The sequence below is a fragment of the Populus trichocarpa genome, chromosome 2, assembly GCF_000002775.5.
Source record: "Populus trichocarpa isolate Nisqually-1 chromosome 2, P.trichocarpa_v4.1, whole genome shotgun sequence".
NCBI lineage: Eukaryota > Viridiplantae > Streptophyta > Magnoliopsida > Malpighiales > Salicaceae > Populus > Populus trichocarpa.
The window spans coordinates 15,042,504-15,068,190 of record NC_037286.2 but is presented as its reverse complement, the minus strand read 5'-3'; the positions used below and the strand labels follow the sequence as shown (position 1 = coordinate 15,068,190).

At 29.7% G+C, this 25,687-nt stretch overlaps 1 protein-coding gene and 1 non-coding gene across 4 annotated transcripts; one reads left to right on the top strand and one right to left on the bottom strand.

Annotated features, from left to right (window-relative positions):
- Positions 1-15,790: 15,790 nt before the first annotated feature.
- Positions 15,791-19,750, top strand: LOC7460494 (pto-interacting protein 1). Of its 3 annotated transcripts, none has more exons than XM_024596218.2 (8): positions 15,791-16,026; positions 16,689-16,799; positions 17,004-17,254; positions 17,342-17,468; positions 18,076-18,349; positions 18,764-18,896; positions 19,017-19,103; positions 19,358-19,750. In XM_024596218.2, the coding sequence occupies exons 2-8, from the start codon at positions 16,715-16,717 to the stop codon at positions 19,487-19,489; spliced, it is 1,089 nt and encodes a 362-aa protein (XP_024451986.1). In that variant the 5' UTR covers positions 15,791-16,026; positions 16,689-16,714; the 3' UTR covers positions 19,490-19,750. The 3 variants fall into 3 exon arrangements, with proteins under 3 accessions (XP_024451986.1, XP_024451985.1, XP_002301545.2); XM_024596217.2 differs by having other exon boundaries at positions 15,791-16,032; XM_002301509.4 differs by having other exon boundaries at positions 15,791-16,043.
- A 4,063-nt stretch (positions 19,751-23,813) lies between these two features.
- On the bottom strand, positions 23,814-24,009 carry LOC112326710 (U2 spliceosomal RNA). Its single transcript, XR_002980640.2, has one exon. It is a non-coding gene; the product is annotated as a U2 spliceosomal RNA (small nuclear RNA).
- Between the last annotated feature and the right edge of the window lie 1,678 nt (positions 24,010-25,687).

Here is a 25,687-nt window from a genome sequence, read left to right as displayed (position 1 = left end):
AATATATTTTCTAGCAGATTTTTTGCAATTATAGACTTTTATACATGCACCATACTTTTTAGTCAATGGTCGACAATGAAAACACAAATTATTTTCTACGCAACTCAAGTGCCTCTTTCTCAACCAATGGCAATTTCTTGTCAATATGTCATTGACTTCCACCAATCATCTCACTAATAACAATGTCAAACACTACAATGGACGATGTTCACCAACATTTCTAGAAATTAATTGCAACACCACTCCCCAAGTTCGAGATACGAAGTCGACATAATTAAAATCTATAAATATCTTGAGTTACCAGATAACACAAAAGATAAGCCTCCTAGGTCATAAGACTTACTCTCACTTTTCTCTTACATTAAGAGACCATGTCTTACCTTCAACATTTTATCCTACATCACGAGACTTTGTTTTATGTTGCAATACACAATTTTCTTTTACATTATTTTTCTCTTGTCATTACTGACTTAAGTATTAGAAAGTCCTTCGTTCCACGATGGACTTATTTTTTATGTATACTAAAGTTCAACCTGGAAGCGCAACTCATAATTCTTGGCCCAGCTTCTCAAATTGTGAAAGATAACTTCATTAATGGCATCGTTTGTGGGGAATTGAACAAAAAACTAGTTCATTAAATTGTTTCATAGCTTGGAGTTTCATTTCACTAAAAACACTTTTCATAGCTGATGAAACTCCAAGCTAAAAGAGAATAACTTATCTCCAAATTACAAGGACTTCAACTCCCCCAAGTCTCCAACAATTCTCTCGTTAAGTGCATATGATTAATGATGTTATCGCAGTGATGCAACTACATCTTCATACTCTTCCTCCTACACAAAAACAAGCACCACTAAATGTGCAACAATGACTTCAATTCCTTGAAGAGACATGGTAGAATGACATACAAGCGAGTAACACCCACACTCCTCCATTTAGAAGAAACTACACGTATAGTTCTCACATTATACTCTCTAGAAAATTTAGTCACTATTAATCTCCATTCGAGTCCTTCTCGCGCACCAAAAAAAACCTAGCTATGAGACGAGCTTCAAGAGTTCATGAGCAAGAACACAACCTTCACCAAATAAGAAAATCCCTACTTTGTCAGAAAATATTACACACTCAACTCTTCAAAGACCTTGTCTCTTCAAAGGTCAGCTTAAAAAATTATGAAGGACTCACAAACCTCCATGAGCACATACAAAATATAAAAAGCATTCTAAAGCTTATCACACAAGACAATGATGTCGTGTGCAAAGTTCTTCTAGCAACGCTTTATGGATCTACACGAGCATGGTACCATAGTCTAGAGTTTGTCTTTATTCTTCACTTTCGTGATTTCAACTCCAAACTCATCTCTTACTTCAACATAAGTATTCTAGCAAAAAAAAAAAAACATCATAAATCTCTTCCTTGTCACAAAAAAGGAAGATGGGAGCACCAAAGTTTATCTCTAAAGGGTCAACGTGGAAATGCTCAACGTGGAACGAATCCTTGAGCCTATTACTATATAAGCCTTGATTAATGATGTTTATAATTGTTCTTCATAGGAAATATTATATATTATACATGACTAAAATCTTTTTAGTGTCAAACATACAATATGAAATATCAACAAGGTGGAAGAAGTCAGCGTGACAAGATAAGGCCACCCATGTTTTCACTCACTAGCAAGTCTTCGCAACAGTATTAGTCCCCTACAAGAACATCCAACAAGAGCATTAAAAGGCATATCCATGATCGATTCACATTCTCAGAGCTCATGACTACACCTCTAACCACCACATGAACTAAGGTGTTAGTCACTATCAGATAACAAAATATGTGCAATATTCACCTCCTATGCAAAAAAGCACGAATACAAGAAACTCTAACAAATTTTACCTTTTTCATTATGATCACGGGCATGACAGCAAGGAATGTCATGCCTTGAAAATGGAGATAAAAAGATTGATTACAAAAAGTCACCTCCAACAGTTCATGAAAAAAAAACAGAGACAACCAAAGTAAGAAAGAAAAGAAGTATGCACACTTGGTGAACTACCTAAAATTAGATTATCCTCGGGTTATCCCATATAGTGTGTCTCTATCTTTTGGATTTTTAATAAAAAGTAGTATTTTTTGTTCATATCTTCATATCTCCAAACTTTCTCTATATGAAAAATCTTCATATCTTCATTGAATCTCCCATATATATCTCTGACATCTCTAAAAGGATGAGGGATCATTCTCAAGTCTTTGTGATCGTTTGTCTCTAGATCCCTATAATCATTTGTCTCTCGATCCCCATGATCATTTATCATGACTGCTTCTTTTCTGGTCCCCGTGACCGCTCTTCAAGTCCTTGTAATAAGTTATCGCTAAAAAGATCAGGGAACATTCTCCAAAAACATTGATAAAATTACGAGAAGGGTAGGTTCACAACATAAAGAAAATGGCAAACATTCAAAGCTATAAAGGTAATATTTTTTTACAAGCATGGTCATACAAGTAAACATTGACACTCTAAGTACCCCCCCCCCCCATTTTTGCTATTAAAGTCTTCCAAATATATTTTTAAAAAAAAACTTAAAGGAGCAACTGATGGTGCATGTAAAATACGTTTCAAACCCAAAAGAATATTATGTTAATTTGTTGCATTTGGGCTATTTGCCCAAATAAAAACAATTGTTGTTATTGTTTGGGTCACGTAGCCCAAACGACAATAATTGTTATTAATATTTAGGTTGTGCCCAAATGACAACACCCACCCTACTTGGGTCTCACCCAAACAGCTACACTAGTATACCAACAATTCCTGGCCTAGCCTAAATACACCTGTATTTTTTTCTTTAACTTTTTTGAGTTTCGAGGAGTTAGAATGCCCATGCACGTAATATTTTTTTTATTATTAACTGAAATATCTTTTGACATATTCTTTGTAAGTACAAGCTTTTATGCAGTACCATATTTTTTAGTCAATGGTCGATAGTGCAAACATGAACTATTTTTTATGTAACTCAAACACCTTTTTTCTCTACCAATGATAATTTCTCGCCAAATTATCATTGACTTTAATCAATCATCTTACTAATAACAATGACAAACACAATAACCAATTTTATTCACCAACATTTCCACTAATTAATTGCAACACTACTCTCCATGTTTCAGGTAAAAAAAATCGATGTGAACAAGGTCCATAAATACCTTAGGTCACTAGATAAATAAGAGATAAACCTCTTGAACCATATAACTCACTCCCACTTTTCTCATTCATTACAAGATTACGTCTTACCTTCGATATTTTTCCTACATCATAGGACTTTGTCTTATATTGTAAGACATAATTTTTTGTACATTATTTTTCTCCTGTCATTACTGACTTAAGCATCAAAAAGACCTTTATTCCACAAGAAACTTATTTTTTCAAGAATATTCAAGTCCAAACCTGAAGCCTAGCTCATAAGTCTTGGCCTAGCTTTACAGATCATGAAAAGACTAATTTATGTGTGAAGTTTTTCCTGACTTCATCACCAACTCTTTTTTAAACTATCTTATTCTCTATCCTCATCTTATTTCTTATTTTTATTTCTAAAAAAATAATCATAAAGTGTTGAATCAACACATCCATTATCTAAAAAAAAACCCATAAAAACTCGAATCAACCTGAAACAAAAAAGCTTTCCGAGCTTAGAATTTTTATAGGCAATTTAAGGGTGAAGAAACATATAGGTGAAATTTCCCTTGTAAAATGAAACTTTTTTGACACCAAGATTGACCGTTTTGGTGTATGAAATTGATATAAACAATGATTTTCTTTCTCAATCATTAAAATCTAGTGACCTTTTCTATATTCTTTCAAGTCAGGAACTAAAAAATAAAAAAAAATAAAGTTTTAAATCAAATTTTATTTTTTGCATCTTCATAATTAGATCTTTAAAGGGAAAAAAAAAAGAAAAAAAAACAAAAAGAATGGAAAAAAACTTATGAGCATAGTGAATTTACAGTGATCATACATATATAATGCGTCGAAGAATAATATTTCCTAGAGTTTCTGTTAATTTTAATATATGAAATAAACTCAAATACATGATATATATGCTCTCTTTTCTTGTTGAGGCTAAATAACCGATAAAAAAAGAGAATTACAAGTGGACTCATGAACATGAAATGAAATTACAAGCATCCTAGTGTGAAAAAACAACTCATTGAGTATTCTTTTTAGAAGTATGAATTGACCTTTTGGAAGGAGCTGCAAACGGAGATGATTTCACGAGACGATGTTCCTCATTTCCATCCCATGATAGATGAGGCTATTTGTCTCCTTGGCATTGTTTTTTTTATTATAATATAATTGAAATCATTGAAGCATGATTAAGGGGTATTTGTCTGCGAGTTTCAACGTGTTTTTAATTAAAAAAATATTATTTTAATATAAAAAATATTTTAAAAAATAATCAGTCCTTTAAAAAAAGTATTGCATTGCAAACCTTAATATTCTCTTTTTATCTTTATTTTTATTCCATATCAGTTTATTCTTGAATGTAAACGCACCGCATGGACAAACAAACAAAATTCTTTTCACTTTTGTTGATTTTGACTCATTTCTTGGTCACCCAGGAGTCCACATGAGCTAGCATTTTGGGCATTGGATCACATCCTAACTTGCCCTGCCCTGCTTTCTATTGCCACGTGTCAGCTTAGGATAACCTGGGGAAATTATTGCAATGGCCTGTTTAGAGTATCGTGACTAGTTTTTTTAAAGTGTTTTTTATTCATAAATATATTAAAAAATGTTTTTTTATTTTTTAAAAATTATTTTTGATATCAGCACATCAAAATAATTTAAAAACATTAAAAAAATATTAATTTGAAGCAAAAAAAAAATAAAAAAATTTTAAATTTTTTTAAAAGCGTTTTTTAAATACAAAAATAAACATGACTATCTAACTTGTTAATCCGAACCTGTCTGGTAACGCGGTTAGCCATGTTTTTTTTTAATTTAAATTTTTTATATATTTTTATATATTGATGTTAGGAATTAATTTCTTTTTAAAAAATAATTATTTATACGCTACCAAACATGCTAGGGGCGCTCCGTGGTCCACAACATTTTCTTTTGTTGCCGACATTGACGGTCAGGAAGACGTAGGGCGAACGAAGCATTAGATTAAAATTGAAAAAACCTCAGTAAATATTTTATGGGTGTTGACGACGAGCCTGTCTGACAAATACTTGTATTAAATGAAAATCATTTTCTATATTTATAATAGCAGTAAAGTTTTAATTAATTTATAACAGAACAAACTAAGGCGGTATTTGTTTTCTGAAAACTGATTTTTAGGAAGTTATTTTTCAAATTTTCATGTGTTTGTTTGTTATTAGAAAAGTTGGTCAACGGAAAACATTTTCCAGTCAACGAAAAACACTTTCCGGTCAAATAAAAATTTAGCTTGATTTCCAGAAAAGTGTTTTTCTTTTATTTTGGGCGGAAAACACTTTTCAGAAGTTGTGAAAAATTTAGAAATATCATATTATTTGCTGATTATATCAAATTTGATCCTCAAACTTTTGATTACTATATATATTTTGTTTTGAATATTTATTTTTCAATTTCATCCCTTAGAATTTAATTTTTATATTAATTTTTGTTCTTATTTTTATAATTGTTATTTGCTTTTCCCTTATCATTTTTTAATTGAAATTTTTTATCTATCAAATTTGGTCCTTATTCTTTTGATTGTTACTTATTTTATTTGAAATCATTTATGAAATGTTAATTATTATTATTATAATTTCTTTATCTTTTAATTTTTTTATTTTTTAGATTTAATCTCTATTATTTTGATTATTATTTATTTATTTGAGATAATTTATGAAATTATATTTTTATTCAATTTCATTATCATTCAACTTTTTAATTTGTAAGATTTGTTACTTATTAATAAAAAAAATAAAAAATTAATAAGTTATTTTCCAGCTCATTTTCTATGACATGACCAAACACTGAAAAGTGTTTTCCAACTTATTTTATATTACATTACCCAACATTAAAAAATAATTTATTTTTTCAAAAAAAAAAATTCTGAAATTTACTTAGTAAAAGGAAATTAGTTTTTGAGCAAATAAACAGGGCTAAATGGAGCTCTGAGCAATTGAACATGGTTTGACTTTTGTGAACAGAGAGCACCTAATATCTGTCATGTCCTACGATTTGCCATAGTTTTGTATTCATTCGATCGTTTTAAATTGATTCCTGCCTCCGGCAAACTCTGTATAGTTTGTTTCGTGTTGGCTTCCATAATTTATCTCTCTTTTCATTTCACGTGAGCTCTTCGTTGAGTGATCCTCACTGCAATAGGAATTTGAACAAGTGCACGTTTCGATAAAATTCAACACTATTATTATACAAAAACCGCCGCATCCACACCCTCCTGGTAGGGTGGATGATAGTGGCGGAAGATTGCTTTGATGTCGGTGTTGTTTTTTTCCTCTTTTTATTTTTAAATAATACATGTTACTTTTTATTTTTATATATATATTTCAATTTAAGTTCATATTTTTTTAGTTCTTATGAAAGTTTTTTTTATTTTTAATTTAGTTCTTCAATTATAATTTTTATATATTATTTTTTTAATTTGATCCTTAGTATTTTAATTTCTGATTTTTTTTACCATTTTGTTAAAGTTTTATTGGTTTTCAATTTTATTATTTAATTAAAGGTTATGGTGTATTGTTTTTTTTTTTTATCTTCAATCTTTTGATTTTTTCCCTTATGTTAAAGTTATTTTTCTTTTCGGTTTATCTCTCCAATCAAATTTTTTTTGTTGGCCTCTAATTTATTTTTTATTTTGATTTCGCCTTTATTCTTTTAATTATAATTTTTTGTTTTAGATTCTTTTATGTAATTTATTTTTTTCTTGATTTTATTCTTCAGTGTTTGATATGTTGGGGGTTAAGCTTCATGATTTTTTCATTTATAGTACTTCCAATTTAACGACCGAAGTCACGAGTAAGCCAAGTCATTTGTTTTTCTTATTTCTTTTAAATGTGTTTGCGGCACCTGTATTATTGTTTTATTCTAATTTTAATTTATAATTTTTTAATGTCTTTCTTAAAGTCATTTTTAAATTTATGTTTCAATTAATATCCCTCCTCTATGATTGTTTTTATTTTGATTGTGTATCCTTTTTTTTAATAGAAGTTTTTTAAAATTATTTTGTATGTGTTTAGTTTTTGAAGATATTTTTCTAATTCATAGATAATTTTTTAATGTTATATATAGACTAAATTTATTTTTAACAATAAAAAACATATATTTGTAGATAATATTTCTAATATATACAGCTTTGTATAATAGTTTTTTTCCTTTTAATTTATTCAATTGGTTTCATACGTGTATCTATTTCTATTATCATTTTATTTAACAAAAAAATTGATTTTAACAAACAAATTTATTAAACACAATGGGGTAAACATCTCGCATTGCGAATTAAATATCTTGATTTACATATAGCTCTCGATCTTTTCAGTTTCCCTTTTAATTATCGTCAATATTTTTTTATTATTATTTATTTACGAATATGATTACGATTTATTTAATTAGATACTTGTAATTTTTTTATATAAAAACCCATGTCGAAAAAAAAAACTAATCTAATTTTTTTAATTTAAAAAATAGCTAGTAGCATTGTAATTTTGCATCCACTTTCTTCTGCCTTAAAATCTGAATGATCTTGGATTTTCTATGCTTGGGCTATGGGGTGGTGGTGGGCACATGAGCCACGAATCCACCTACGCGGTGTAGATATCTTTCACCAATTCTGCACAACCTGTCTATTGTTCTCATGCATGGCGTCTTTAACCACTCACATGTCATGAACCCACACACCCAACCGACGCATATTCTCTCTACCACTACTCTATAATTTGGTTTCCCCTCTTTCCCGTCTTCGGTTTTCGTTTGTTTTCTCAGAAAAATAATAAAAACCCAGCACCCATGACATGTGAAAGAAGTAGCATGTGTCAACATCGTCTAGTTAAGAGGTATTGTTGTTGTTCGCAGCAGGAGCGAAAGTAAGAGTATGTTTGTTTTTACACTTTTGAAATTTTTTTGATTTTTTTTATATTTATATTTGGATCTTTTTGATGTGCTGATGTCAAAAATAAATTTTAAAAAATAAAATAAAAAACTATTTAGATGCATTCTCAAACAAAAAAATATTTTTAAAAATAACTACTGTTACAATTCCAAACTTTAACAGGATAGGAAATTTGAATCACTACTAGATTGGCAAAGATGTTCATATAATGGTAACCTAGGCCAACCTGAATAACCTTGATTAACACGCGACCTGAGATTTAAGATCAAGATAACTTCACAAGGAAAAAAAAAAGTGAAAAAAATCAAGTCCTAAAAACCTAATATCAAGGATGAAACTGGAAAAAAAAATTAATTTTAAAAAAAGTAACGTCGAAAAAAAAGAGTAAACACGAGTTAACTTGACGAACTTGCAACTCATGATATGAGATCGGGATAAAAAAATTAGATTTAAAATTACAAAGCTCAAGAGTTAATAATTTAATGTCAAATGATGGAATTAAAAAAAAATTAATTTCATAAAAAAAACATTGATAAAAAAGCCCGAGTAAATCCGGGTTAACTCAACTAATCCACCATCCATGATATGAGATCGGGATAAACTCATAAAAAATCAAGTGGAACAAATAACAAAGTTCAAGGGCTAATAATAGTGTAATATTGAATGATCAAAATTTTTTAAAAATATAATTTTTAATAAAGGATCTAAAAAAGAAAACTTTAACTGGGCTAATATTCTAAGCTAGTGACTCGAGTCATGATACCGAGATTACCCTATAGAAAGGAAAACACAAAAAAACCGCGAACTAAAATCTCCAATCATAAAAAAATTATAAAACAAAATAAATAGCAATTAAAACAATGATGACCGAATCTTATATAAAAACTAAATGAAAAAAAATAATTAGGGACAAAATAAAAAAATAAATCAAGAAAATGATAAGAAAATACAAATAAAAAGAATGACCAAAATTGTATAAAAGAATTAAATGAAATAAAATGTCAAGGGTTAAAATTAAAAAAATAATAAGAAAATAGCAATAAAAAATATAAGGACTAAAATTGGATTAAAAAAATAAATGAAATAAAATGTTGAGGGAAAAAATAAAAATAAAATCAAGGAAAGAATAAGAAAATAAGAATTAAAAGAACAAGAACCAAAATTGGATAAACAATTAAATAAAATAAAATGATAAGGGACAAAATTAAAACAAAATCAATAAAAGGATAAACAACACAAAAAAACAAGTAATCAAAAGAATGAATATTGAATTGGATGAGAGTAAATAAATGAAATAAAATGTCTAGGGATAAAATTGAAAAAAAACTTCAAAATGCATTAAAAGCAAAAGAAATAGTAATCAAAAAAATAAAGTCTAAAATTGATAGAAATAGAAACTTGATAGAAATAGAAACTGGAGGACACAATCACTTTTTGGAAAGGCTAGTGTGAATTTCTAAGCTAGAAGAGAGAAAAGTGAGAGAAAATTAAAAAAAAGTTCATCTGAACTAAATCGCACATTCTTCGTTTACACGACCCCACTTATGCCAAATGTTGTTGCTAATGTCTGATTTTGGTAACCGGACAATCCAGTACACGCTGCTTGAAAGGCGCGAGGATATTCACCTGTGTTACATGCGTGAGCATCTTTTTTTTAATAATATTTAATTATTTCAAATTACCAAACAACCCCTTGGTTAATAAAAAAATAACAAATAATAAAATAATAAACAAAAAATACCTCTAAAACCATGTATATAATTTCTTGATTTTAAAGGTAATCCAGTAAGTTCATTGTTAAAAAATTAAAAATACGTAAAAGCCTCCTCATGCAAACTTAATGGTTTTTCTCTCTTAAGGGTATTATTGTATTTTTATTATACAAATAATAGTAAAAAAACAAAAACAAAAACAAAAAGCCCATGACCAAATTATCCATTTTTATTTTTATTTTTAATGCTAACAAAGTTATTTAACTATGAAAAAATATGTGTGAATTAATTTATATTCAATCAATTTTGTAATGCAAATAAATCTTATGGAAAAGATAATGTCAAAGAACCATCTCAACCCAGAAGCTTAAACTATTAGGTGAGGTTCCAGGATATGATTCCAGGATATGATTTATATTATTCTCTAACATATCTCCTCAAGTGAAAATCCTTTAGGCTTGAAACTTATATAGACCCACTTTACCTTGTATTTAATTTTTATCAAATAAATGGGGATTGTGAGATTCGAACTCGTAATCGCTTGGTTATCAAGGCTCTGATACTATGTTAAAAAACTATCTCAATCTAATAGTTTAAAACTGTTAGGTGAAGTTTCATAATATAATTTTAGAATATGATATATATTATTCTTTGAAAATAATTTTACAGCTAATTGCAAGCTTTGTAATTTTAATGAAATTGACAAAAACACTAATGACTTTTTTTCAAGCTGTCCAATGCGATTCCAATAAACGTATTGTCCACAATGACGATAAAAGCAGCTACTTTTCTCGGTCCCTAACATTTTATTCGTAAGAAAATAGAAGAAAAAAACAATTGATGATCAGACTTCCAGGTCTGTCGCCGGAGAATTATTAGCTAGGAAAAAAGTTCCCTGTCGTCTTCGTAAATTATTCTACCTTCCAAATGATATGCAATTCCATACATATATTTTTATATATTTTTTTTATTTAGATAGAATATACAAATTAGCTTGCGTACACCTCGACTAATCCCTACGGGTCCTAAAGTTAACGACCGGATAAGTCTCTAATGACTATCAATATTAGCAACCACATGGCATCTTATCCGGAAACTTGATAACAAAATCTTCATGATTGGATGATAATTTTTATGTACAAAATATTTTTAAACAGTTTTATTAGATTTAAAAATATTTGTTTTTTTTTATAAATGGCATGCTTAAAAATCATGGTTTTTTTTTTAATTTTTACCATCAAACTTGATTCAATCCAAGGAAGTCTTTCGGCCATGTTACATTTTCTTCCTTCTCCTGCTATTATTGAGTACATAATAAAATATCTATTTAAGAATAAAATATAGAATAATATAAAGTTTCTACAAAGTTAACTTTTAGACGATTCTCTTTTTATCTACATTGACTTGACTTCCTTGAATAATACATGGAATAACACTCGGAATTTTTATTTTTATTTTTATTTTTTGCCAGCAAAAGATTCTCTAGGAGCTGACGAGAGCAAGCAAGAGTGGCCCAATTGTCTCCTCATGGGCTGGTAGCCCTGGTGCGGAGCCCATTTGTGAGGTGATTCTTTTCACAAAAAGCCTGCGCTTTATAATTTTACATTGGCCTCAAAAGGATTAATTAGCTAAATCAATCTAATTAATTATAAAGAATTTTCTCATTGTTGACAAATTTATGGTTTGAGATTTATTTTTTTTGGGAGAAGGATTTGTTTTTTATTTTGTTAGTTTTAAAGGGAGAAAAATAGAATTTATATTTACTCCTTACAGATTTTGAGTCTTCTTATAAAAAATTCTGGGATTTTTGGAATAGAGACAAGATTTGCAGCCGGATAATGGGATTTCCTGCTTGGATCTCTTTTATGCTTTGCAGTATAGTTTTAAAACTCGGTCCGGCAGGTCGATCCAGGATCCGGCCGATTCGGAGCTGGAACTGAGCTAGTTGAAGAAAAAACAGGGAAAGGAAAAACCCAGTATGACCCGACTGACCTGGCGACCCGGCAAGACTCGGTCAAAAACCAGGTTGCAACCCGTTGACTTTTTTTTTTTTACTAAAACGATGTCGTTTTGATTTTTTAAAAAAATAAAGAATTGATTCAGGCGACCCAGTGATCCGGTCAAAACCCAGAACCCGGATCTTAGACCGGGCCGGGTCTAAAAACTATGATTTGGTGGGGTTAATTCCATTTGGAGGGATTATTTTGGTGATTTGTCTTCTTTTCTGTGGAATATCTCTCGAGTAATGGCATGTGCAACATGTTCTGTGGTCCCATACATGGTAGGTTGATAATGATCCAGCATGTTCTTGTAACCTTTTATGATTGTCAATGATTTATTTTAAATATCTTATAATTTAAAACAAATCTTGTGATGATCAGAAAATCGGTGATTTAAATTGGTGAACAAAAAGATTCACTCTAGGATGTTATTTTGCAGGTTGGCATTGAAACTGTTATAATCTTTCTTTCTTTTTCCAGTTTTATGGGTTGATTTGGATCAAATTTACTAATTTTTTATTTAACTATTATAGTGGATTGATTTCCAAATCGGATTTAGTAATTACAAACAAAATTACAACACATATTCTTAATTATACTAACTTTTCCAGATAAACAAATTCCACTTGTTTTTTCTTTTTAAGACGTTTATTTGATTTAACAAAAACTAAAGGAAGAGATGGATTCGTTGTCCACCACTTTATAAATGCACTTTTTACTCTAATAGTGCTTTTTTTAAAAGTTTTTTATTTTTAATTATTTTTTAAATTTTATCCTTAAATATTTGGATTTATTGGATATTGAATTTCATAATTTATTTTGATTTACTTTCTATAGAATTATCTCACTCTTATAACATGGGCCACAGGTTTGACGAAAACTCGCATTGGCTCATTTTTGTGTTCTTTTTAATTGATTTTATTTTTTAATTTCATATTTCAATATTGAATTCATTAAGAAATGAGTTTCATAATTTTTTTTATTTGTTTTTTATAGGATCATCTCAGTCTCATGACTCAGGTAAGCTGGTTTAGTATATTGACTCAGGGTATTTTTTTAGGTTATTGTTTTTTAAATTGATTTTTTTTTCTTCAATTCCATACTTCAACATTTGATTAATTGAGATTTGGGCTTCATAATCTATTTCAAGAGTTTATTACAGTTTCTTTGATCCAGGTCGTGAATTTGACAGGTTAACCCAAATTGATCTGGGTAATGGATTTGACAACTTAACATGGGTTGAACCGCGTTAATCTAATATGTTTTCGTCTTCGTATTAAAATAAAAGATGTTGTCTTGAATTTGTTTTTAGTCAAACTATATTTTTAAGAGTCATTTTAATTGTTTTTAGACCGGTCAAATTGATCAAGTTATATCATATCAACCCTTATAAAATTAATTCTTTTTATTAGAAAATATGTTATTAATGTTTGAATATTGTTTATACATTTAAAAAAGTTTGATCTAATCCACCACGCAACACAATAATCTAGATTTGGAGATTAAAATATCTAAAGCAGCTATAATCTCGAATTTTGGAAAGAATTTTGATATAGATATAAAATTATGAGGAAAACCACATATTTGGTAAGCATATTTTATATAAATATAACTGGAGTTGTTAAAATAGATTGGACAAATAAATCAACTACCCATGATACATCGTCATAAATAATTACAAAAACTAAATGGTGTGACAAAAATATTATACATTAGTCTTGATTTACCGTGAATTATAATAGTGAATTGATAAAAATACTCTTAAAAAACTACATAGAAATTATCTTTTAAAGGTATAATAGTCTTTTTACTTAACTCACTTGTCATTATAGATTTGTTTTGGGGCATCTTGGTTTTTTACTTTTTTAGTACAACATAATTATTTGATTGCCCTTAAAACCAGAAAAACATTAAGCTATGGTCTAGAGTCTCATTTCATATTTCAGAATCTAAGCTTCAATTTAAGTTTTCAATAGCTTGGTTTCAGGGGCTAATTGGTAATTGCAAAGTGGTTTTTCATGATAATGCTTTGTTTCTAGAGGAAATGTTGTATTTTTAGTAGAAAAAAAAGTTGTTGATGCGTTCAACGCCTTCGAGCAACGCATGTGACTAACTACAGTGACAAAAAAATACTTATGTCATGTCATCTACTTTGATTGGACCCTCTATTTCTTTCTATGTAGTGCGTGTACTTATTTGAGGTCCAGTGAGTCATCGACAACTTTTTTTCCCTTTTTTTTTCTCTTTTCCCCGAAAAAAAACTACTCTCGACTCTCAAATTTCCATATTAGCCCTTCAAGTTTATTTGTTTTCGCTTTCATTCCTCTTTTTCAGATTCTTATTTTTTTTATTTTAATTAATTCTTAAAATTGGATTTTATTTTCAATCTCACCCTCCTTTAAATTTTGACCATGTCAGATTAAGTCCTCATTCTTTTAATTATTTTTCTTTCAAATTATTTTGATTTTTTTTCAATTTCATCCTTCTTCGTTTTTTTCTTCTTTCAAATTTGATTCTAGTTCTTTTTTGTTTTGGTAAGTTTTTTACTATGGGATTTATTTTTTAATTTTATCATTCAACATTAAATTTGTTGAGAATTAAACTTTTTAATTGAATTAGTGTCTATGATTTCACGAGTTGTTGATTAGAAAAATTTACACAGGTTTTAAAGTTTCATATATAGACTGCTTTGTTCAAAAAAAAAAAAAAGCAGCCACCCACCTTCGATTATTGTGGATTATTGCTACTGTTTCTTTGCAACTTATTTAGAAGGTTAAATTATTTTAATACCCTTAAAGAAAAAACAACACTTAACCTTGGCATAGGTTTTTTTCTTAAAAAAATAAACAATTCAATTAATCTATTGCCCTTAAAAGTATATATTTTAACGTTCGGCTTCAGGATCTTATTTGTAGTCTCATATTAGTTTTTTTGGTCTAATCATTTGGTCTCGGAGGCAATTTGAATGTTTATTTAATATTATTATTAATTAAAAAAAATATTTTTTTCAGTTTTATCTTTTAATATTAGATTGGTTATAAAACTTAGATTGGTTATAAAATTGACATCATTAATGAATTTTTCTTTATTTTATCTAGATTTATCATTGTTTTAAACAAAATAAATTATTAATTATAAACCCCAATGAACATGCTTAAATTAGAAATAAAAATAATTAATTATAATTCAAACGCCTAAATTGAATAGGAAAACATCTAGCATACGTTTTGAAAGAACTTAATTGCATCTTTGAAAATTTCTATGAATATAAATAAATCAATTCATGACATCAATTTATAAAAATTATAACAATAAAATCCAAATAGAAGTCCACAATTTGAATGGGTCTTCTAATTCAAAGGAATGGAAGAGGAATCCCATGGCAATAACTAAACTTAAATCTTCATTTGTTATAAAAATGGTGATGTTATTTGCTAGTCTATATAATATTTTTCAGAGGTGTGTTTCGTATGCAAACTCTAAGATTCTCTTTAAACACCGAATATCATGAATTTAATATTTATATTCGATTGAACATAAAAAAATAAAAAACTTTCGTATTGTTTTTCTTTCGTATAGATGGTTGATGAGAAATTTAATCAAACTTATTATTTAATTTTGTTGACCTTGCCGTTTTACCTTTAAAATATAAATGATTCAATTAAATAATAATATATCTGTTTTAAATAAGTATATCCACAGGCACATGCATATTACATTAATAACACTACCAAATAAAAATTGAATTTATGGGTTAGTAATGGACATAAATACCAAATATGAGAAATTTTCCGGGAAAAAAAAACAGAGAAGAAAACGTCCAAACAGGTTGAACGAATGAATCCACCTAAGACGACCAGTCAGCTTTGACCCAACTGCCAATCAGTAATAAGAAACTATGTAGACAGAATCCAATCAGTTTCAGACACGTAATATCATTCCTGGTACTTAAGACTTCGCGACCTGAGAGAAATCGGAAGCTTTAGACGGTAAAGTCAATTCTGTCAAGCTTAGCGCGTATCTGCCAATCTCATAAAAAAAAAAAAAATTGTATTTAAATTTGCAATTTTCCTGCGTTAACTTCAAAACTCAGTCTAAACAAGTCGTAAAAGAAACCCCTCCTTCTCTCCTTCTGTCAATCTATCCCTCCCTATCCTGCGCACACTTGGCCGCCTTCCACGTCTCAGATCCTCCTGCTCTCTCCCACACACTGACTGGTCAAGCATAGTGATTGTCAGCTCTTTGTACGGATCCATCTCTTCTGCCTCTCTCTTTTTTTTTTCATTTCTTTTCGTCGTGCTTAATTGCTAAAGGTTGCAGCTTGCGTTTAATTTACAGGTCTTTTTTTTTTGTTTGTAAATTTTAGTAATTTTAATGAGATATACCGAGTCGTTGTCTTAAATATTCTTCTAATTTTGTCTTAATTATTATTATTGCCTTTTTGTTGGTACTATTTAGTAAATATCAGTATTATGCATTTCTGGAGTGAGAGTCAGTTACCTCTGCTTTATATGTCAGTTTCTGTGACGATAATTTTTTCTGGGATTCTTTTATAAGAAAGTTGGAGGAACTGGGAATTGTGGGATTCTACTGATTTCATGGCCTTGCTTTTAAATCCAAATTGATTTCTTTCATGGGGAATACTTGGCCAATTTCTGTGGAGTGTGGAAGACAATCCTTTGCTTGTGTTTATTCGTGCCTTTGGTATCTAAACTGGGTGTTATTTGAATAAATCCATTTCTGATGGCATGTTGAAAAAACGTGTGGGATTTTCTTGTTTTGGGCATGTTATTTTGTGCTGATAACCATGTGCATGTTAACTCTTCTGATCTCTTTAGTGTTTTTTTTTTATGTTTTTTAATGGCCGTGTTAAATATTTTGCGTTGCAGAGTGGGATTTATAAAGATTTTGAATCATGAGTTGCTTCGGCTGTTGTGAAGAAGATGACATCCATAAAGCTGCTGACTATGGAGGCCAGTATACAGTTAAAAGCTCAGCTGGTAATATCTCTTGGCTAGAAGCGTTGTAGCAAGAGTGATATATTTATGTTTTCCAGTAAATGTGTACCTATATTCTTATGGTGCACTCTATCTCTTTTTTTCTAAAATGTTTTAGTGAAAAGTTCACTCCCTTCTATTTTTCTTTTTTTCTGAATTCAGGTTTAGTTATTCATTCTATTTGCTGATTTGCATTTGACCAAACAGGCAATTTAGGAAATTATCATGCATCAGAAACAGCTCCCAAGGGCGCTCAGGCTTTTAAAATCCAGCCTATTGAAGTCCCTGAAATATCGGGGGATGAACTTAAGGAAGTTACAGATAACTTTGGGACAAGTTCATTGATAGGGGAAGGATCATATGGAAGAGTATATTATGGTGCTCTTAAAAGTGGGCAGGATGCGTCAATAAAAAAATTAGATGCCAGCAAACAACCTGATGATGAATTCTTATCCCAGGTTTCTTTGAAATCCTATATTGTTGCGTATTCCATTTCATTTGTAATTTTTTGCGTGGCATATCAAATGTTTGGATGGCTTCAACAGGTCTCCATGGTATCAAGGTTGAAGCATGAAAATTTTGTACAGTTGCTTGGGTATTGTGTAGATGGGGGTTCCCGTGTACTCATCTATGAATTTGCTTCTAATGGATCGCTTCATGATATTCTTCATGGTAAGCCTTGTTGTGTCAATTGTCCTGTTATGAAATCTTAATAAATTCATTCCATTTTTCTAGGTACTTTATCTTGTTTCTGATACTGACTAGTTTTATATGCTTGGAGCTAGAGTCTTTTATTCCTTTCAAACACCATAATTGATCACAGTTCTTATCCTTTTCCGAGTGCTGTCCTATGTAGTCAGAGAAAAGAGCTTCCACCATTAAAATTATACGATGTGGCATCTTTATTTGATTTCGATGAACATTTTATTCATGAGAACTTGTTTTCTCAGCATTCATTTGATTTTACATGCCTAACAAACCTTGTGGTGGTAGGCACATATTACATAGCAAATGTTCCTGGTTTCAAACCCATCAATAAAAACCTTGCTATTCAAAAAAGGATACAGTGGAAATTCATCAGCATTTGCTTGTATGAAATTTTAATAGATGTCAAAACACCAGCACTAAAAGATTTTTAATGAAATTAGGTAACATTGAGAGTTTACAATGTTTCTATAAAGTTGCAAATACTCTCGTGTTCTTTGGATCTTACAATGAAATGTTGGTTCTTATTATCTGCATGATTGATGCCCTAGTTGTCAATGTCTTGTTAATTTAGGGAGGAAAGGTGTTAAAGGAGCACAGCCTGGTCCTGTCCTTACATGGCCTCAGCGTGTAAAAATTGCTGTTGGTGCTGCAAAAGGGCTTGAATACTTGCATGAAAAGGCTGATCCTCACATCGTTCATCGTGACATTAAGTCCAGCAATGTTCTTATTTTTGATGATGATGTTGCAAAAATTGCCGACTTCGATTTGTCAAATCAAGCTCCTGATATGGCAGCACGTCTTCATTCCACTCGAGTTTTGGGAACATTTGGTTATCATGCTCCTGAGTAAGCTATTGGTCGATTGTTTATACACTTCTTTCACATCTACGTTTCACTGTGTCAAAATCTGTTTTTGGTTTTCTAATATGTGGTTATGAGGAAGCTAAAGGACAGAGCTGCTTATTGGATCCACTATCTGAGATTTTTACTTGATAATTTAGTTTCCCTTTCAGAACTTAAAATCCACCAATGCTTTATTGCTTGCTAGAAAATGTTCAGAGAAGAAAAGGAAACTTGTATGTTTCTGATAATTATTCTTAGTTGAAAGCTTGTAAATTGTAGTTATAATTTGATTTTCTTGTGTTCCTCCCTGCTATCAACCTATGCTTAAGTTTAATTGCTAAGACACCCTGCTTTCAAAACTTGTTGTGATAGTGTGTGCCTTGATTGCTGTGCGTTGACCATCTTTGTGATTGGCAGATATGCAATGACTGGACAATTGAATGCAAAGAGTGACGTGTACAGTTTTGGTGTTGTCCTGCTTGAGCTTCTGACTGGGAGGAAACCTGTTGATCACACTTTACCACGTGGACAGCAGAGTCTAGTGACATGGGTACTAATCACTATTTGTTGTCTCATGCCTAGCACTTGTTCTCTCTTTCTAAGCTTTCGAAACCTGTGTGTTCCTTTTTCTTTCTGTCCTTGCTGACTATTGAGTGTTTGTATGTGTCAGGCTACACCAAAACTTAGCGAGGACAAGGTTAAGCAGTGTGTTGATGCAAGATTACAAGGAGAGTACCCACCCAAGGCAGTTGCAAAGGTATTTGCACCGCACTACTAAAATTTATCTGTAAAAGGAAACTTGTATTATTGAAAAATTGACTCGTCAATTTGTTCGGATGTCTCCAAAACTGCCATGAGTGATCCATTGCATCCAATTTGAATGAGGCTTTGCATTGCTAGATGATTTATGTGGCCTTCATGAGGTGGAAATCTTAACAAACAGCATGTATAAGATACTGGATTGCAAATGTCTAAAGCCTCGCCGTTGAACTCATCTTGTCTTCATTACAGATGGCTGCCGTTGCTGCCTTGTGTGTGCAATATGAGGCTGATTTCCGGCCAAACATGAGCATCGTGGTCAAAGCCCTCCAGCCCCTGTTAAATGCCCGGCCGGGACCTGCTGGAGAAGCACCAAGCATATAATTCTTTCTCCCGGCTCAGTGTATGTTTGTGCAGGTGAAAGTGGGCATCCCTTAGCAAGAATAATATATCAAGGTTTTGTTACCGACGTATGTAGCAAAACATTTGGGCATCGTTCCCTGAGCTCCCATTATTTGATGCGCATTTGATTTTTTCATAATGTGTGAAGCGGTCCATGTTGTCATATGATTTTTTTGTATGCCATCTCTCCCAGATGTGAATAAAAGATGATATATTCTGTGAATGAGATTTATTCATTAATTACGTGGAACATCTCCTTTTCTTTCCCACTTTTTTTCCTCCTGAACGATAGAGAAATTGCTTCCCATTTTGTGATGGGTCTGTCCCGTTGGTAGAACCGTAGAAAGGAGTAGGATAGGCCGAAATACACGGAGTTGATTATTATTGACTAAAAACCTAAAACGTATGGGGGATTTACTGACATGGTATTGTTGATGGACTGTTAACAGTGACATTTTTTTTTTAATTTGGACCTTATTAGATCAAATTAAAAACTAATTTATTGAGAGAGGGTGAGATTCAAAGATGAGGACTAAATTGAAAAACATGTAAGGAATTTAAAAAATTTGGACAAAATATTTATTATAGCTATTCCTATACTTTATAAATTATATTTATCGAGTCCTTTTACTTTTCAAAATTAAAAGAAAAAATTAATTGTGATCCCAAACTTTATTTTTCTTACTTTTTGGCCCCTGGTATGAGAGAGGTGAGAGTCGTTGGAATCTGATGCTAAAAAGAGAATTTTTGTTTGAATCGATTTCAACCACCAAAATAATTAAAATTTGGATCAAATTGTTTGTTTTAATGAGGGAAACTCACATTAGAATTTTTTATTTTTACTTTGAAATTGCGAAGAAAAACATATATAATCTAAGTAAGATTTTTAGTTTATGAATGATTTCAGGGTTTGGGATGATTTTTGGGTTTTTTAAGGTCAAGAATGAGTTTATCAAGTTGCCTAGACGTTTTGGGTATAAATGGGTTGAAAATTGAGTTTTTGGTTTGAAAAAACTATCAGCTCTGTTTTTCCAGCCCCCATAGCGTCTAGAAACTGGGGCAATACAGACGATATGTCGTCTCTGAATTTTTTTTTTCAAAAAAACCATAAAAACAAAACCAAAACATAGTCATGCGAGCCCTAATGAAATGGGTCAAGTGAGCTGGTGTGGCTTGTCAAGCTCAGTAGTGCCTAGCCTTCTCTTTTCTTTTTTTGTAAATCATTATTTTCTATTTTTTAAAATTAATGCTTTTTATAAGTATTTTTTCAGAATTATTTTTTATTTATATTTATCTTAATACCCCTTCTCTTTTTTATTTTATTTACAAAGCCTCTTTTAAATGATGATTATTTTTTGGTTATTTTGCATGCATTTAATTTTTGAAGGGGTTTTTCTAATTTATCTATAATTTCTTTTATCTTTTGTATAGATTAACTTTATTTTTAAAATAACAAATATTTATTTTCAGATGATATTTCTAATTTGTGCAGCCTTGCATAATATTTTTTTTCTTTTCTTTTATTCAATCAATTTAATGTGTATTATTTTAATAAATAAATTTAGCAAACATAACCAGGTAAATGTTTTGTCCTACGAGATTAAATATTTTAATATGCACATGTCTTTAGATTTTTCCGGTTTTATTTTTAATTATAGTTTATTTTTTACTTATTTATTAACACACATACTTCTCGATTTATTTGATTACATATATGCGCAAACGTTTTGATTTTTGCATAGAATTGTTTTAACTATGAAAATGAGTTGAAAAACCCTGTGTATACAATTTTTTAGAAAAAAAATATTTAACTCGCGGTGAAGCGCGGGTCAAATATCTAGTGAATATATATACAACGTAGAGACAAAATGGATATTATAGAATATAAGAAAATGATTAGGTAAAACATTGTAATGCCAACATTATTTTATAATTTGATCCAATTTTTTTTAAATTACACCTTTCCATACCTAAATTATAGCAAATTTAAAAAGTTTTGTTAACTATAAAAAGATTACAAAGGGGCAAAGTGTAAACAAGGAAATCATTCATGGAAAATATAAAATGACAAAAAGTGCTTTTTAATCCTCATACTTTCTTTCTTTGTTTATAGTTCCTATAGTTTTTAGAATTTTTATTTTGATATAAAAGTTAATTAAACTATTAATCTATTTTATGAATAAATAGATATTATTAAAGATTCAAATTTCATTTTCATCTTATGTGAATTTAGAAATTTAAAAAAGATTTAGAAAGAAATATATAAAAATCTATTAGATTTAAAATTTATTCTTTGGTAAATTATTTGTAAAATGCTTTTCTATTTTTAGAATGCCAAATATATGTTTTATATTTTTTATATAAAAATATTTAATTTTCTTAAGGTCTTCTTGATTAGTTTTTTATAAGGTCCCACAAAGAATGTATGTATATTAGACTTTTTAGGCAAGTATAAATCTTAAAAACCAATTATAATTGCTCAATAAAAATATATTTCAATGCTATTTCTTTTTTTTTTCTTAGTTTAGCTAATCTATCATGAAAAGCAAAACGAGGTAAAGTAATCTTGGATTGATTTGTTTTTTAACATTTCAATCCTTAAAATAAGAGAAGAGAGAAAAAGTTATTAAATTCTAGTTGAAAAAAAAAATTGTCACTTGATATCAATTTTGACCATAAAAAATTAATTTTGGTGTTGATGAATTTTATTTGATGAGAGGAGTTCAATGGTGATGAGTTTTTTATGTAAACATCCATGAGTAGGTAGATCTGGGCTTTGAAAGTTTTTTCAATTCGAATTGATTTTTTTGTTTTATAACCCATTTTGGGTTAATTGATGCCACAAATATATTTATTTAGATTTCTAGGGTGTTTTATTAGTTTTTTTTAGTAAAAAAACTGTTTGAAAAATAATTTTTTGGGTAAAAAAAATTAAACCCCAAAGTCGCCTTTGTAGCAGTCAAAACCTAGGTAGCTAGATGAGGTGATGTCTAGGGTTTTTTTTTAAAAAAAAAGAGTAAAGAGAGCAGATTTATCCCTATTAAAAAAATAAAAATAAAATAAAAGGTCAAGGCAAGTAGGTCTGGGCTAGAAATCTCACACGGCTACGCCTTTTTTTACAAGTTTGGGTGTGCTTACCCACAAGGTCGGGTTGGCGTGCCTAACTTATTTTTTAGTTTTTACTGTATTTTTTTTATTAAATTAGTCTTTTAATATGGTCTGCAAGTATCTTAAATTTTGTTTTTGTTTTAAAAAATTAATTTCTTATTTCTTATTTGAGGGACATTAAAAATATATATATAAGAGAAAATATAAATGTACAAAGACGTTGAAGTTTAAAAAAAGAATTTAAAACTTTTATTTCATAAGATATTTGAATTGTTTATCAATATTTATTTTTTACTTTCATTAAAAAAACCTAATTATTTGTGCAAAGATTATTAATTAAAGATACATTCAAATAGTTAAAATATAATTAATTTTTAAAAAATAATATTAAATATAATAATAAATATATTCACCATATGATATGCATGAGCAAAAGAATGATTAAAGCATTATTTAATTAATTTTTAATAATTAATGAAATAGTTTCAAGGATTACAAGAATGAAATTACAAAAAGCTTTTTAAGTCTATTTTAATTGAAAAAACAAAATTTTGCATAATTACTATTTGTATAATATATTTTGATATTTAATAAATAATTAATTTTATGCCCACTTAACTTAGTGTGACTCTTTGTTTTTTTTCCTCAATGTATGTTTTTAATATTTTTTTTAATATTGGAGTTTTAATGAATTTTTTTATTTTTTTAAATCTATTTAATTTTAAATTGGTATTTATATTTTATTTATTATAAAACAAAATAAAAAAAATAGAACATGAAATCTATATCAAAATCATAATTCAATTTTTTTTTATATTAATTTATAACAATTTAATATGTTATAATTTTAATATTAATTTAAAAAAAAAACCATCTTACAATATTTTTACCTTTAAATTTTTTTGATCCAATTAGCAGCAAAAACTAAAAACAACTTTTTAAAAATTTCAATCTCCATTATCACTTAACAATCCAAAATTCAGTCCCAACCAAGACTAAGGGCTTCAGGAAATACACCTGTAAAAATGGAATATGACATGAAATTATTCGCCTCAAAACAACATGTACTGCACAGTGCCTTGCAAGAGGAAAAACATCGGGCTGCCTACATCGACTAGTTACAATATTATTATTAGCTTTGCAAGCTTCGAATTATTATTAGCAGCTTTGGAAGCTTCGAATTATTAAACTACTATTGGAAGGGTGCGCCATGCCGATGCAACAGTGCAAAGCATAGGCGACGCACGAGGACCTCAGTAGCAAGCTACTTGAATAGGCCTTCCCCATTGAAAAATAAATTTAATATCATGTAGACCGTTGGCCCACGTATCAGATATTAAACTGATAAGAACAGATACTACACTTGATCTTAGCCAAAAGGCCGAGAAAGGTATGATTTGTATAGTTTCACGCTTCTCTTTTTATAGACTACGTTGACACGCGTATTTTCAGTTCTTTTCGATGTGGGATATAAAAACCCTGGAAACGCAGCACAAGCACTAGACAGCAGCAGCAACCTGCCAGCCTCTCATCAAGATGCGAGAGAGAGCTCGCACCGGCTTCTCAGATGAAAAGCAAGGTGGTGTGTACTTTGCCTTAGCTCAGATCCTGTGGCTCAGTGAATTTCAAGCTGCTCCTCCTGCTTAGCTCTTTCTGTAAGCTGTGGATTTTGTCCTTCGTATCCTTCTTCCACTGACCAAAAGTAAGAGAAGAAGCAAAAGCTACTAAAGGAGAAAGCGCAGATATTCACTAAACTTTTCATAAGAAAACAACGCATGATGAAGAATAATGCACCTTCCCATTGTTTCCTGGAATTAAAGATTAATGAGGGTGATGTGATAAGGGTTAATTATTTACAAGAACAGGCCAGCCACCACATGGATTAATCAAGTCTTTGCCTCGTCATAGACTTTCTGTTATAGCGAGTTTATGTTACCCACCTTGCTTTTACTTTTCAAGTATTTGATGCGATACTCATCGTTGCCCACCAGCCATACGGATAATTTTCTGAGTGTCAAAAAAATAGTATATAGGTATTTCCACCCTTTTTTTTTTTTGGACACAAAAAGATTTTCAATCATAAATTATGTTTAATTGAATAAATTGATATTTAATTAAAAAATAACTAAGATAAAAATATTTAATCTTGCAACATGTAATTAATTGTGTTTAATAACTTTATTTTTTAGAATAAAATTTTTATTTAATCAAATAATTATTTGTGCCAATAAAAAATTAAATTAAATCGTTAATAAAAACAAATTGAATAAAATTATAAAACTTAATTATCAAACAATCTAAATGTTGAATGGTGAAACTAGAAAAAAAAAATATAAGTCAACCCAGGTTAACCCGCTACCCCACAACCATGAGCATAAGATTGGAATAACTCCATAAAAAAAAAGTAAAAAAAAACCACGAATATCAATTCCAAAAAAAATATTGAAGGATGAAATTAAAAAAAAATAAAAAAAACTTAAAAAATACTCAAGTCAACCCGTGTTATCCTTCAAAACTCGTGACCATGGTCATGAAGCCAAGATTGACCGCATAGAAGACAAACCCCTCAAAAAAAGCAAAAATCTCAAAAAAAAAATTAAAATTGAGTGATAAAACTAAAAATAATAATAATAAAAAAAATAATGAAAGAAAGATCTAGGTAACTTGAGTTAACCCGCCAACCTCATATCTATGAATATATAATTGAAATAACCCCATAGAAAAAAAATTTTAAAAAAAACATGAATATCAATTAAAAAAATCGAATGTTGAAGGATGAATAAATTAAATTTATAAAAAGATTTAATAAAAATCCAAAAATTAACCCTTAAAACTTGTAATCATTGTCATGAGTCTAGAATTGATCCTATAAAAAGAAAAAAAAAATCTCAATTAAAAATAAGAAGAAAAAGCTAAGGGATGAAATTAGAAAGCAAAAGGCAAAAGTTTAGACAAACCGAGCCACAGAATTATCCGTGTGGCGGGGGGGAATATACAAATAATTTTGAATCAAATAAAAAGTATTAGTGTATGTACAATAATAATAATAATAATTAGAGAAGGTGGTGTTTT